At 41.4% G+C, this 15,611-nt stretch overlaps 1 protein-coding gene across 2 annotated transcripts in view; it reads left to right on the plus strand.

The window, feature by feature from the left end:
- Positions 1 to 15,611, plus strand: part of PRRG1 (proline rich and Gla domain 1) — a 339,513-nt gene that overhangs the window by 81,408 nt on the left and 242,494 nt on the right. The window contains exon 2 of one of the 2 annotated variants that reach the window (XR_013599918.1): positions 5,900 to 5,954. Coding sequence is in view for 1 of the 2 variants with exons in the window: in XM_078657911.1 (XP_078514037.1) it covers positions 5,945 to 5,954 (10 nt within the window). In the remaining variant the exon portion in view is untranslated. The remainder of the gene's footprint in view (positions 1 to 5,899; positions 5,955 to 15,611) is intronic. The other variant, XM_078657911.1, reaches the window with a different exon arrangement.

Here is a 15,611-nt window from a genome sequence, read left to right on the forward strand (position 1 = left end):
AACAGCCAAAACCAGACATTAGTTTGGCCAGCTGGGGGGTTTGATGAAAAGGTGACTATCAATGTAAAAATCTGCAGTAGCATTCGTCCATGTAAAGGGTGCAGAGATGAGATGTTGGGTCCCATGAATGTGATGGGCTTGCTGCAACTGGACCCCAGTTGAGGCATTTCCAGGTAGGTTGTTGGGTATTTTCCTTACCTGCATTAGTGCCAGTGGCACCCTTGCTGTGCCACTGCCTAGAGATGGCAATACAGTAAAACCGATGTGTCCGATCCAAAGTGCTCAGAGACTACTTCTAGTAGTCTGTAGCGCTTCACACAAAATCTAAATAAATGAGGACTTTTTTTTGGGGATCAAGCCTTATGTTTGTGCTGGGTATGCAAGACTGGGAGAGCATGAGGCTGGGTTCAAGCCAATGAATATCCTCCGCTGATATTTGGGTAGAGTATGGTGGAGTTGATATATTGGGTGATGTGAGTTCCATGGGCAGACGGGGATCCACCATGGTTCCTTGAAGGCATTTAGTATCTTGAGGAAAGCTTAGGACCCTTCGTAACACTGTAAGAGACTGAGAATGGTGGATGTGTGGATTAAATAATTTGAATGAGTTAGTTTTGGTTGCTTTTGAAAGACGATTTTCACAGTAGGTCTTTGTCCTCTTTTTTTCGTATGGTTGGGGATCTTGTTGAGGGTTCTGATAGATGACTGTTAAAAGACAAATACCGCTCTAGTGGAGCTAGAGTTATGGGTCACTGTTTTGGCATATCAAAGGGAATCACAAACCATATTTTTAATATATATTTCTGTACTAAGATCGGATCTGAAACATGATTGGCTGGACTCTAAATTGTTGTGATTGTCAATGTTGTTCTATAGCTTCAATAGTGACTATCCTTAAAGGGATCTACCTGAAGAAAACAAGATACGTTATGGTCCCGGTCTGGGCTAGTCTGGGAGAAGTTGGAATTTCTTAAGTAGAATGATCCATTCTATATTCGAGAGGTTGGGCAGACACCTTTGCTGGGTGAAGTGGTTCTATGAAAAGAATGTGAATAAATACTCCGTTGGAGAGTTGTTTCAGAAAGGAAGATTGAAGGGTTTCCCCCTGAACTTAGGATAGTTTTAAGGATATTGGTATGTTGAAAAATGGCGGAAAGTGTGAGAGACTTGCATATGGGCTATGTGGGTAAGAACTGATGGGGGCGTAAGAGGAGGAACGATGGAGGTGTGGTATTGGGTTTAGTGTTGTCAGACCCTTTTCAGCATGCCATGGTGCAGGAGCTACTGGGAAACAACTGTGAGGGTTGAGGCATTTTACTCCTGATGTCCTGGGGCCAGACTTACCTTTGACCCCAGGCAACTGGGCCAGGTACCCCTTCAGCACTTGACATTCAGTGGTAGCACGGGTTGAGCAGTCCAAAGCTTTTCTTTAGCTGCAGGGGAATATTTATATACAAACAAAAAGTGACATACAGCATTAACAAACAATACGCTTAGCCCCCTGTGGTAGGGGCTCTAGTGTTCAATAGGCAGGTTCCAGAGTCTCACTTCCCTCTCACTAACAGTAGTGGTTATTCCCCATTCACTATAAATAACATTCAGGCTAGGCCCCTCTAGTAGTCTGAGTCTCGGGAGACCCACTGAGTCTTTTAAAGGTCAAAAGTGTTAAACTCACAAAGTGCTATGTAGAGGAACTAGCTCCCCGGGGCCTTCCGGCCTTATGATCTATCTTTTCTGCTGCTGCAGGAATTGCACGACCGTAGTCTGTAGAAGCATTTCGCTCACAGATGTCAATGAGATCTCCTGCAGTTGCTGTTGTGAGTAGCACTAGTGGCTCTTCTGGGGCAGCTGCTGGCTAGCCATTGACCTTCCTCTGGTTGGATGGTAAGTTCCTCTGATCCTTCCCACAGGTGGAGGGGTTGAATACTTTGTTTCCGATCCTCAGTTGGTAGCTGGGAATCACAATGGACACCCCAGTGGTCTCTCCTCTTGACGATGGCTTGAAACATACAACTGTCCTTGCCCTTCTTGGTGGCCCCTCTGGCATACGGGATCACAGATTTCATTCCACACACTGTCTATGACCTGATTTGCATGGCAGTGATCCCAACGACTGCTAACTTCACAGTAGCCCCACTGGCATATGGGGTCACTGATTTCAACGTGCACATAAGCGACAACCGGATCGGTGTTACAGCAGTCTTCTCAGACCTTATTTCAGGGATCCACTCTTCTGGATCTCCAACTGGATTCACTCCCTTACTGCGCACTGCACTCTCCTCTTCCTCACAAGGCCCACTCGTCTTGGCAAGCAGACAGGCACTGGCGCTCCAGGCCTAGGACAAGAAGAAGAGGTCCTCTGAGAAAAAAATATGGGTGCGGACCAGGGGAACAGAACACTATACAAACAAAAAGTAATTCCGCCTTCACCATCTCATTTCGGAGTTGCTCATAGGTCTACAGATATATACTTAAAAACGTTATAGTAAGGTTAATTTCTCAGTCACAATGTTAACGTTTTATACTAAGAAAAAAACCCCGCAGAAATTCACCAGTTATTGTTAAGAGCAGTAACTATAACTTGCACCCACATCATTCATTGCTTATGAATTCACTTATGACATCACTCAATTTCAATTTTATTTTATTTATGATTTTGGAACTCAGATGAGATCCACATAAAAGAATAACAGAGAAAATATACATTTTCATACAGTCGCATAAAAAATACAGAAAAAGACATTTAAAAACATCTGATAGAATCTCTAAGAGGATCAAGACATCCATGTATGAAAGAATTTTTTAGTATATATCTAAAAAGCTTTTAAAAAAGTAAAAAATTCTGTGGCAGAACATTTCATTAGGTGGATTATAAATGGCGTCTATAAATGCGGTGGCAGACAAAATAGTTAATTGTTGGCAAATTGGTCTCATCCACTTACGCCGATGTAGAAGTAGAGCCGGGCAGACAAAAAGCACATGAGTGACATCCTGAGTTGAATTATTACAAAGATTACAGATAGCTGAAGAACCACACCATCTGGACAATACATTATTCAGAGGAAGAAGATCCTGCCTCAATAAAAGCCAAAAACGGCGTACTCCATGAGGGAGATTCCAAGTAACATAAGGTTGTACATTTCTCATCACTCATCACATATTCTATGACATAATTTATGACAACACTGATGACATCTCAAATGACATCACTGATGACATCATCCATTGAGTGTTTAAGTTTGTTTCATAGTTGACATAGTGGCTGGTAACTGCCATATTACTTTTCTACCTAATTTTGTACAGCCAGCTTTCAGCTAATGGATGTGTTTACAAAAATCTTCTAATTCATCATAGGTGTGTAGAGTCATTGAACACATTATAAATCTTTGTACTGAAGAGTAACAGTGCCTGTGCGTAGGTAACAATTGACTTGTGTTCATTATGTTCCACGCATGTTTTTTGGTTCTGCAGAAAATGTTTTTAGAAGGGCAAAGTTTCGACGTACTACACAGTAAGTATTGTAAGCAGCCTGGAGTTATTGGAGAGAAACGTCTCAGCATTTCAAGTTCTCCTTAACATAGAAGACTGTGTGCACCAGGTACTAACTTGTGCACATGTGCTTGCTTTGCTTCAGAAGATGGACTATCTGTAAAAGATTTCATCACAGTATGAAGGCTGCAGGTAGTGTGATCTTCAGCACCTTCAGACCGTGGCTATAGTCACTCTTTGGACACGTTTTGGATAGAATGTACACTGTGCTTAATAGATACTTTTTTATTACACTACAGTATGTTAGTCATGAGTTTTACTGTCTGCAAATAGTCTGGTACAGGCTGTGTGTAGTAGGGGGTGGGGAGATACAGGACTCTCCTTTCATAAATCTGTAGGGTGTATGTAATAGGTTGTGTGGAGGGACTGGCCTCTCCTTTAAGACCTTTCTCTCAGAAGACTGGTGTACGTAGTGGGGTGTGTGGAGGGACGGACCTCTCTTGTGAGACTTCTGTAATGGTAGGTGTGCATAGTAGGTTGTGGAGAGGGACTCGCCTCTCCTTTCAGACATCTCTGTCAGATGTCAGATGTGCATTGTAGGGTGTGTGGAGTGACTGGCCTTCTCTCTGTACTGATAGGTGTGTGTAGTAGGGTATGGGGAGGGACTGGGATCTTCTTTCAGACGTCTATCTCAGATGATGGGTGCGCGTAGTAGGTTGTTTGAATTAGCCTCAACTCTTCTCCCAACTCTTCTCCCAACTCTTCTCAAACCAATGAGCATAAATAGTAGTGTCTGATAAACACTATCTCCACTAACACTCCTTCATATAGTAATAAGTGTATTCAGACATCACCTTCTCCTTCCTACTTTTCATGATCCCGCAATAGTCTTGCAGGATCTTATCTTTTTGTACACATTTGTAGATAATTCTAAAGTGTGTTGGAAACAAATGCTTTACTATGATCAAAACAAATATTACACTAGATGATGCCATTTCCACGCAGTTTGTGTGCTATATAGTTTTATTGGAAACACTATGTCAATGCAAATGTAATACTCATTTCAATTGAAAATGTGTTGTCTGTATGACAGTGTGTTACCACACCATGCATACTCCACTGTATGCTGCTTCACTCTACTCGGCACCACTCCATGCCGCTGCACTCCACACCACTCCACTTTACATCACTCCATGCCACTGAATTTGCCTCCTTGCCACTCCATACCACTCCATCCCACTGCACTCAGCTCTGTGCCACTCCATGCCACCCCCCTCAATGCCACTGCACTCTAAGCTTCTCCACTCTATTCTGTACCATTCTGCGCCAATGCACTATGCACCGCTCCACTTTGCACTACTGCACACTTGGCACCACTGCGGTGCACTCCACACCACTGTACTTATATTCATTGATATTGGAGGTCACGGTGCAGGGCACTGAGCACACAGTCCATGTGGTGACGGATCAGAGAATTGCACGAAAAGTATGCCACTAGCCACTTGGGAAACAAACTGTTGTGAAAACGCAGCAAGTTTTTGTTTCAACATTTTAATACTTGCCGTACAGTCATGGAAATATGCTGTGAACGTTTACGTTTAATATGACTACATGATCGATGAATTACAGGAGGAGTATTTCTTCCATGTTGATGAACTTTATTTTGATAAAAGGCGTATCCACAATGGAGATTTTTAAAGATTGAGAAAGGCAGCAAACTGCCGAAACGCGTCAATGATCCATGTGGCATGCAATAAATGGAGGAACTATTCCGACAGTGCAGGTCTCTTTTCGATGAAGAAGACATAGTGTTAACATATATATATAGATATTTATTTAAAAGGAGGATAAACCTGTATTGACAACAAAATTAAGGAGTAACTTGTGCAAATCCAAATATTCCAAGATGGCACCATTACTGCCTAAAACGGCTTGTCTTGCTTCCGAACACGTATTGTCCTTTCTCTATGGTGATGCAGTGTTGAGAAATGTATGTATTTAAACGTAAAACAAAATGGGGCTCATTATCTTCACCAAGGCTACGGGTAGATGTAAGCAGCACTCAAATTAAAATAAACTGGAGTGAAAACCTGTGGAGTGCCGGTTCAGTCTCTGTATTGAAGGAAAGAGGTGTTTTTGTAGATATAGATTTATATAGATATATGTATAGATGTGTATGTATAAATAAAATCAGCACATTCATGTGCCTGTTTACAAGAGTTCTAAAGGTTTTTTTTTGTCTTTTGTCCAGCTCTATTGTTTTCAATACCCCTCTGAGGGTAGTGAATTGTTAGGTCACTACTTGAGTTTTTGTACTCTACATAGAATCATTTACTTCAGTTAAAAGACTGTCGACATGTTTTGACCCTGCTGTTTTGAATTGAACACATTTTCTTTCTTTTGGTTTTAGCAGGCCTTGCGTTGTCCAGTGTCTTAGCTGGGATTTAGGAAAGCCATGGGCAGTGGTAAGCTATTTTACTTTTTCTGGTTTTGCTGATGTTGCTCTTGGTATTGAATCATATAAACATATATGTAAACAATTGCATAAACATAAAAACTGCTGTGGTAATTTTCATTGTACTGATAACAAACAACTACAGTTTCAAAAAAATATTTTGCTGCTTGAGACCCAGGTGGATGCTTAAAATAATTGTATTATAGCACTCCGAAGTTTAGATTGGTTTGCATTTACTGCCTCGTAATAAGAAATGAAGCTTAATTAATCCATTTGATAGTTTAAATCCGAGAGCCTTGGATTGTTGACTGGAGTAGAGCAATGGATGAGCGCCTCCATAGTTTAGCAGTTGAGTGCCTGTTAGCAAAACAAGGTTTAATGAAGAATTTTGAGTTTACCCTAGAATATGTGGCTCAAAACAAATGGTCTCCGTCAGAGAAAATACATATAAACTATTTAGCATCATTAAAACCTGATTAAAATTGAGAATCGAAACAGAATAAATTCCCAAACTTAGTCAAATGGAATACAATTTAACGAGTTGAAGTGACAGCAAGATAACAGAAATTGATCAGTAAGATAAGTTTTTTTACTTTTTACGAAAAAAGCAAATGGAGTCCATAGAAAGCAGTTGGTAAAGCCAATATCAATGTTAGTCTGTGGCGTATTTTACCTGGCCTTCTGTGATATGATAGACTGTAGCCGAGTTATGACGATTAAAGATGGTTTATTGAAGAATAATCAGGTTGAATCATAAAGTCATTAAAGCCCCACCAGAAGCAGCTCTCTTGCTGCTCAGCCCTCTCTTCCAACTGTCATCAATCCACCAGACATCCCACACATTCTATCTTACCTCAAACACTCCCAACATTCCAACATTCCACCATTCATCCACATAGGATGAGCAGCAAGACAGGTTAATGAGAAAGGCACATGGCATCCAAACCAGGATACCACACCTTCAGTGCTGTTTCAGGCTGATTACGATGGAGCGCAGGTTGGGCAAAGGCTAGCAGTTACTCTGGATAAACAGTTATATCTTCCTCTGGCTGGGCAAGGCAGAACCCTGTGGCTGCATTCTGACAGCAAATACAAACACAAACACTGATTAGAATGCAGCGGTGTTCTGCAACATCACAATATTGCTTGTTCATGCTCAAAACTACCCTGATGATGATCCAGTATTTATAATAGGGTTGAAACACCATTGACACCAGGAGCTTTTAGACGAGGGGATTTTTTTAAATTAGGCTTGATGGACGCATATATTTGGCTCCATCACCAGTGTTTTGTCGCTTATTTGTCTTTTGGCTCACCTGTATTTGGATGCCTCCTTAATTGTATCCCTTTCTCGCAGTATGATCACAAAAGATCGAAACAGGACTTTGTATGCAGAAAAATATGTTGCATTAAATAGTAATTAACTTTTTTTTTAACAAGAAAGATTCTACGTGATTTTTTTAAAAATACTGATGTAATTCATATAGCCTTATAGCCCGCCGTAGAGGGCTATACCGGCTATTAAAGGCCCTCTCCAGCGTTAAAGGCCCCGAGCCGAAGGCGAGGGCCTTTAACAAGGGAGAGGGACTTTAATAGCCGATATAGTCCAACTACGAAGGGCTATAAGGCTATTAGAACATTTTGCCACTAGAGGGCAGAATGTTCTAACAAAAAAGAACAAAGCCTTATGGAAACCTGAGGGGACTGGAATCCCCTCAGGGTCTCTGAAGCCTTTGTTCACAGCCAGAGCTGTGAACAAAGAAACATTGGAATGTTGGAGCTCCAGGCTTATACCAGCCATTATAAGCCCAGAGCACTCCATTGTTTTCAATGGAGCTTCCAACATTCCAATGTTCTAATATAATTTATGGACAGCAAATAACTTGAGAAGTATTTCCACCATGAGCAATTAGTGCTTAATATATATGCCACATGTGGTGAACGTATGTCTCAATTTATACTTTTCCCCTCACATTCCTTTGACAGGGTAACGTGCCCTAAGAGTGAGATGTTATATTTCTCTTGTCCTACTAATAGAGAGCTCTAGCTGGGCTGCTGCCCTAGATGAGCTATTTTCCTTCAGGTACTGTATATAGGGACAATAACACCTAAAAAAGCCCTCGTCGCACATCACACATGAAGTTAATTCTACTTGGGGACCCCACTACTCGATTGCAAGCGGGGAAGGTTCTAGTGTATACCGATGAAGCCATCCATTACATGTGCTTTTAACAATGTTGTAAAAGAGGCCAGGTGTATCATGGTGAATCCTCAGTCAATGAGGAAAAATATGACGATAGGAGTTGCTTATGTAAGCAACCACCAGGGAGCGATTACAGGTTCTCGCCAAATTACTCACTCTCTTATCATAGGCACTTTCCTAGATTAGGGAACGAAACCAACACCCAAAACATGTGTGGGAGTATCTTATACAAGTGCAGCCTAAAAACTATTATTTGTGTATGGCGCACATCTCAACAACTCTGAGTCCCCGCGAACGGAGGAGAACTTCTTCCTCACAAGCATAAAAAAGTTAAAAATTAGTTGTGTTAAAACATTCTGCATATGTCTTTAAATTTGAAGTGCCAGCACTCCTAATTAAAAACCATACCATGCTTTAGGCCATTTTATATAGAACAGCTGCATTTAGGGACCCTGGTTCACATCTTTTCCTGGAAGAACCTCTGCTGGGGTAAAGGTAGTTGTATGTACTGCAGGGGATGGAATTCTGTCAAAACTGATTTTGAGCCTGTCAGGTCTTAGGCAATCTTCCTACCAGATTCTTAGCAATATTTGTACTAGACCATACTGTAGCCCACAAAAGCATATTACCTCAGTGGTGCTTGCTCTTGTGTCTATGCAGGCTTGCCTACACCTTGAATATGTCAGTTAGTTGCCATGTTTCGGGGTAGGGCACCTGTATTGAGAGCTTAGCTTTGTCCCAATGCCCAGAGGTGCAAATATGCCAGCAATATGGCTAATAAAAAACAATGCAGAGCCCACAGAAAAATGCTGATTCTTATATACACCAATTGATGGCCATTATTTCCCCGTAAAGTAGATTTCTATAATTTGTGGGTCTTGACTTATGGTCATTTATATGACTCTTGTGAAGGTGCATAAAGTGAACCTATTTTCTCTAAGGCAGGAAGGTGGGAAATTATTTAGCAAGCTAGACTTCAGTAAAGTTCGTACAATAATACTGCAGTTCAAAGCATTTTGGACTGCAAAGTACTTCAAGAGTGTCTTTAAGTCTTTACCAAAGCAGCTGACAAAGTGAAATAACCATTGTTAAGAATGGTTGAGGGCACTGGAGGAAGTATTTGCTTTAACACTTTTTCAGGTGCAGTGATGTCTTTGGCGAGAGGTAGGACTCCAGTTGATTTGTCCTTTATGATATACTAACTTTAATGTATTGCAGTTTTAGACAAGCGCATTATAGGTAACATAAAAATGGAGAAAATAAAACCAAAAATGGAACCTTTGTGTCATCTGGTAGATTCACGGAGTAAAATCTGTTTTCTGGAATACAAGGTAGGACCTTACAACGTCAAGGAAAAATCTGTTTCGATGTGTACACTGTATGAAAAGTGGTTATTAGTTGGGGGAGGATGGGAGTCCTTTCCAGGTAATCAGTCCAAAATGTCAAGCTAAACACACAGTTTCAAGAATTTAAACTTGGACTAAACCCCTGGTAGCTATGGAACATAGTAGACCGGTTTAACTTAGGAAAAAAGTGTGTAACGTATTTAGCAGTATGAAAACAATTAAAAAGTCAAAACACATAAATAACAATCCTACAGCCAATGTCTAAAAATCAAGGAACATTTAATAAGAACATTTGCAAAATCATGATTACAATCCAATCAGGAAAATCAAAGATAAGAGTTTTTAAAGTTTGAGTACTAAAGAGTTAAGAAAAAGTAAAGCGCAGATCAGAAGTACTGTTTGTGGTGGACTGGTGACTGCAATTAAATCGGAGGTCTGATACACAAGTAGGTCATCCTGGTCAAAGTTTTTACTTTCTGACTGGAAGTCAAAACCCTCTAGCAGGGCAAGGTAGCAGGCTGTGTCTTACTAGCTCCACTTGAAGTCGCATACCCGTTGGCTGAGGTCCTGCTGAAGCAGTTAATTTTGGTAGGAAAAGCTCTGAGTGGCAAATTATAAAATTAGCACCCATTAAAGTCCTCTTGTCAGTTGGATAGTTTTTGCACTTTTCCCTTGTCAATATTTCTATGTTGGGGCTTAATTTCTTTTTTTGAAGCTCAGAAACGGTCTGCGGGACAAGCCTGGAAGCCCTGACTGGGAGGTCTCACCTAAGCCAGAAACCTTAGCTGGCAGAGTCTGCTGAAGTCTTCATTTGGGCGAAACAAACTTTCAGAGTGGGACCAACCTGATTTTCTTTACTGCTAAGGTCGTGGCTTGGGTGGATAACCTTCGGTGGTTGGTCTTTGTCTTCCCAAGTTCTGGAAGTTGGCAAAATGTTAGTCCTGACTTCTTCCTACTCTCTGGAATAGCTCCTTTTGGTCAGTTCTAAGACTCCAAGGACTCTGGGATTGCAATTGGAGTCTGGGACCCTCTCCAGCACAGGACACCATCAAAGTCCAGTCCAGGTCCACTAGCCACTGGTCATCCAGTGAAAAGGCCTCTTGGACCTTTCAGCATCCTTGTAGCTACACAAGAGGGCAGTCAACCGAACTGCAAAGTGCACTTTTCACTTCTAAGTCCTGAGTACAAGTGAGAGCAAGTCCAGGCCTTCAGGTCTCCTCACAGGTCACAGACAGCAGGTTCAGATCTTTTCTGTTTCGGTCCAGAGGTGTTCTAAGGAGCTGGGAGTGGATGACACTGTTGTACAATTCACTAGTCTGTGGGTGGGCTAACTCAGCCACCGCCAAACCAAAGGGTAAAATGTTGCCAAGGGAAAACCTTCCCCATTTCATTACATCCTGTTTGCCCTATTGGAAACTGTCCCACAGTGTACCATTTTCATGAAACATCAAAATGGCAGAACACTTCTTCCCTTGGACGGGGCTGTTGGCCCCGAGGATGAGAATGGTCTAGGGCAATCAGCAGTCCCCTCCTTCTCAAGTACACCCAACAGGTTCTGGGACAAGCTACTCCCTTACACTGGAAAGGGGCCAAGTTAGCTACAGTTGACCCTGGGATCATTGTATCAATGTGTTCCTCTTCCCCAGGTCTCAATTTACAGTTCACTGTGAATGGGGCGTCCTCATCAAAGTCAATTAATAAAGTTCCTAAATCCTCCCTTACTTCCTTTCCTGGGAGGTTGAGTCCTATACCTCACATCTGGGTCTTCGTGGTGACAAAAGGTCCAAGCCATTGTTTCTGCTCAAGGCAACACACATTTGAGGGAAAGCACTGACCGACAAGGGCATCGGCTGGCAAGCTAATGCTAATTAGTCTCCTGGAGCTTCAAGCAGGCAAAGTCTCGCTTTTTAAAAGCTATTTTTCCCGTATATTCATCAAAACTCAACATTGACCATTGGGCTATGGTTTTAATACATTTTAGAAACAGTGGTTGAATGGACTCTAGCTTGCTCTAAGCCAAAGTTACAAAAATAATTGTAATTATACTGTGGTTTCTCTCATGGAAACTAATAGATTCCTTTTTGGGTGCTAGTCACTGTAGGGACATGCCAACCCTAACGTCTTACATGTTCCATTTTTATGAACTAGGAACCTTACCTTGTGAGCTGCAAGGACAACCTTTTTGGTGACTTACAAAAAGTGAGGTGATCAGGCATAAAGATTTTCTCACTGACTTAATATTTTACTGTCTACTTCATCCCTAGTTGACATGAACCACGAGGCAGGCAATAGTCCGTGCACTGTATATTAGATAAAGGGTAAGACAAAAGCACCTTGAGCTAATGAGGTATTTTTAAAGTGAAAACCCAGGATTTGTGGAATTTGTATTAATTTTATTATTAGAGGAAATTGTATAGCAATGACCCCGCCACATGCGCAGCAGACTGCTTCACACTACACTACATGAATAATAACTGGAGCAGTATGACATAACTTCAGATTATCTTCAGCTGTCTGAAACCATGGCTGTAACGTGGGAAGCATAAAAGGATTTTTGTATTTTATTAACTATGCGATATTAGGAAAAATCATGTATATAGTGTTTTCAATTTTTTATACTTGGTGATATTTTAAGCATTTTTGTAAGATTTTAATTAATCAAACAAATAAACTTGACTTGACTTCATAGAAGGATGGTGGGTAGTAGTTTAGGCAAGTTTTGAAGAAGTGAGGTTCAATAAAATCATCCTATCAGATACCAGTCTATTACTTCTGGCAGTAGGTTCTTGTGCAAAACCAGAGAAGCACCAGTTCATTGTTTTAACTTTTTTATTTTAGGATTTTCGAGGGTGAGCTGATTTTCTTGCTGTTATTTCTTGAGTATCAAACAACTGTGCAATTTCTAATGTTGGTATGAGAGGCCCATATCAGTGTCATTGTCCCTAAAGCTCGAAACTTTCCTTTTCCGTCCGGCTTTAATTAGGAGCCATGCGAGGTATTTGAGAATGGTACTGATGTATAATTAATTTGCTCTTTTTGACAAATCACCCTGCTGCATGCAGAGCATCTTTGAGATGTTACTGAAAAGTTGGACAGGCTTGCAGCCACTGTATTGCATTGATGATGTGCAAGGCCACCCCTTTTCTAATGATAATGTTACTTTATTAAAGAAGTGAAGCTGGAAAAGTTACATATGTTAGCTCTGGGATGTGTGGCAACATTTTCACATTTTGCACATTTGTGATGATGAGAGAATTTAAGTATGGCGTTAGAGTGCATGAGCTTCCTAGTTGGTTAAGAGCTTGCAGTTATTTGTATGCTGGTGAATAGGACATCTTTCGTGTAGAGGAACATCTGTTTTGTGCTGGGTGAGTTTCATAGAGAACAATCTCCTTCAGTTTGTCTTTATAAAAAGTTGTTTAGTTTAGAGTCTGATGTCAAATTGGATTGAGACTCTCAATTAAATCTTGGGGTATGCAGTGTATTGGATTGGAGATAGCAGCTTCCAGACACTTTAGATCTCAAATCTTCTTGTAGATATTGAATAGAGAAGGTGATAGGATAAAACCTAAGCAATTCAGTATACTGTGTGATGTACCAAATATCTCATTTTAGCTAACAACATAAATTCACAGATTTCCGGGTTGGAAAATGTGTAAATGGCTCCAAAAGTAGTGCCATGGTGATTGGGTGGGGATACCTAGAATTGGTGTGTCAAACCCATCTTCCTATTTCTTGTAAAGTAATGTAAACTGCTCAATGTGATGTATTTAGTGGTTGCTCTGACCATTGCCGTTATTTCTTTCTTGAACATGTGCAATTGCTTTTATGCAACCTGTCACATTACTCTCTGTTTCAGGCATCATGTGAAACAACTGCTTATCCTTCAGCCCATGCGGCAGACAAACCTCTTCAGCAAACTGCAGACTGAAACAGTGCCTTGTGTTCTTGAACCAGCATATCATCTGCTTGGTTATTCCTTGCTTTGAAGAAAAAGTATGTGCCTTAGACAAGGCAGAACTTCATCACTGGCTGAAACACTGATCTACTGCCTCTCTCCTCTATCACTACTCTTACACCTGTTCTAGATAAATCAGTATTTTATTTGCCGAATGTAAACGTTTTATTCTTCAATGCCTGCCGTCCCTCTTTGTTTTGGCCACTATCATGAACCAATCCTGCTAATTTGCTTACCATAGAAGTTCAGAAGAACAGTCTTATGCTTGTAGAGACTTTTCAATTGTCTATATGAGGATAGGTTCACTTTTCTCAGCTGCTTGGTTTACTACCTTGTTCCATTTCACAAACCTCTTCCTTTCCTCAAAATGCTGGCCAATGTATTCCTCCTTGTAATGTTAAACTGCACATGTATTGGCAGTCACTCTCATGAACAACAAGGATAGATTTTTGTAGCCTGCAGTATGAAAGTTTCTACTGCTGCTGGAGAAATTGGTAGAACTTGCCATTTGTGTTTGCCTTGAACTATTCTCTAAAGTCTCTAGTCCTGCATCCTACAAGCCTTTGAATTTTTCCCAAAAGCTTGAGCATTGCCAATTGGTTCATTCTCTGGCATCAGTGCTCCAGAATTCCTGGAATAGTGTAATCAGAACTCCAGTTTCTTGTATGTTTCCTACTTAAAAACAAGAATAACCGTTCCTAAATGTGTTTCTGAACACAGGGCCTGATTACTAGTTTGGAGGTCATACCGCTGGCCTGCCGCGGCGGCATACCAGTCAACGCCGCCAAGCTGGCAGCATCTTGCCCGCCGTATTACGATATTTCTGTTGTGCTGGTGGTCTTGCAATGGTTCTACCTACGGGGGAACCATTGCACTTGGAACCTTAGTTATTTTTCCACAGTGCAAATACATATGTGTGTATTTATACGAAGCAAGCCTGAAAATAAACACATTGTATTACACCTATAAAAACATGCCTTGTCCAACTGCAGAGGTTCCTAGCCCTTGTAAAAGTGAAGAAATGTACGAGTGGCTTACCTTAGGAGTTGATAACAATGGTGTGTAATTTCTTCATGGGCAACTGTCTGCAGCAAAGGGAGGACCTGGACATTGTGCTTTGTGATGCGAAAGGAGGTGGAAATTGGATATACAGTGAGCTTAAACGTTATTTCCTGTTTTGCTGCCTGGTCGGGTGTGGAGGTTTTCCCGCCACAGCCGGCTCGGCGGTAAGGCACATAGTAATCCGCATGGTTGTTATGGTGTCTGGATTTTTACCATCAGTCGCTGCAGCCTCTTACTCCTTCTAGGTGGGGTGAAAAATCCTGGTGGTGGCAGCGGGAACAGGGGGGTGGGTCCGCCAACATTGAAGTACGGCTGGTGGACCACAAAGCCAGCCAATAGGAACTACAACGCCACTGCGACGGTAGTCCAAAGTCGTAATCAGGCCCTTAGTTTTGCACAGAGAAAAAACGATTAGAATAATGTAACATCAGCAGTGCTTAATTTGAGTTGGTGGTTGCGGATGGGGCCCGCCGGCACTCTTGTTTTTTTCCATACTTAGACTTTGACCGTGAACAAATGAGAGGGACAAGAAGGGTGAAACAAATGGGAAACTAATAATTGAAAACAGTGAAGAATATAGAAAGCAAGGATGAAAAAGATCCTACAAGAGTGAGCTATAGTGGCAGTGAGTATAGGTTGGTGGTTGAAAGCAGCATGAGGTGGAATCAAGATGAAGCAGCCTTACTAATTGTCATCTCTGCCATTCAACTGGCAGCCTTTTGCCTTTGAGAGAGTTTGGGCACCAGCACTTATTATTTTACGAACTAAGCACTGAACACCAGTACCATGAACAGCAGGAGAATCTTATGACAGCTGGCTTACTGTTCAGACCTTATTAAGCATGGGCTGTAAAATTCTGATCCCTGTTCAAACTTTGGTTTGCCCAGGGTTCTGGATTGAGTTGTGCAGTAAAGACCAGCAATTTACTATGGGAAGATGCACAAAAAATTCCAAAACATGAGCAATTTGGTGCAGAAAGCTTAAACTTCATATGTAATATCCAATTTTCTAGAGAGAAACTCTGAATAGGGGGTATTCACTCCACCCCTTAAAGACTGCACGCCATTCCGACCAACCTGTTACCAGGGCCTTAGTTAC

The sequence above is a fragment of the Lissotriton helveticus genome, chromosome 8 (genome assembly GCF_964261635.1).
Source record: "Lissotriton helveticus chromosome 8, aLisHel1.1, whole genome shotgun sequence".
Classification (NCBI taxonomy): domain Eukaryota; kingdom Metazoa; phylum Chordata; class Amphibia; order Caudata; family Salamandridae; genus Lissotriton; species Lissotriton helveticus.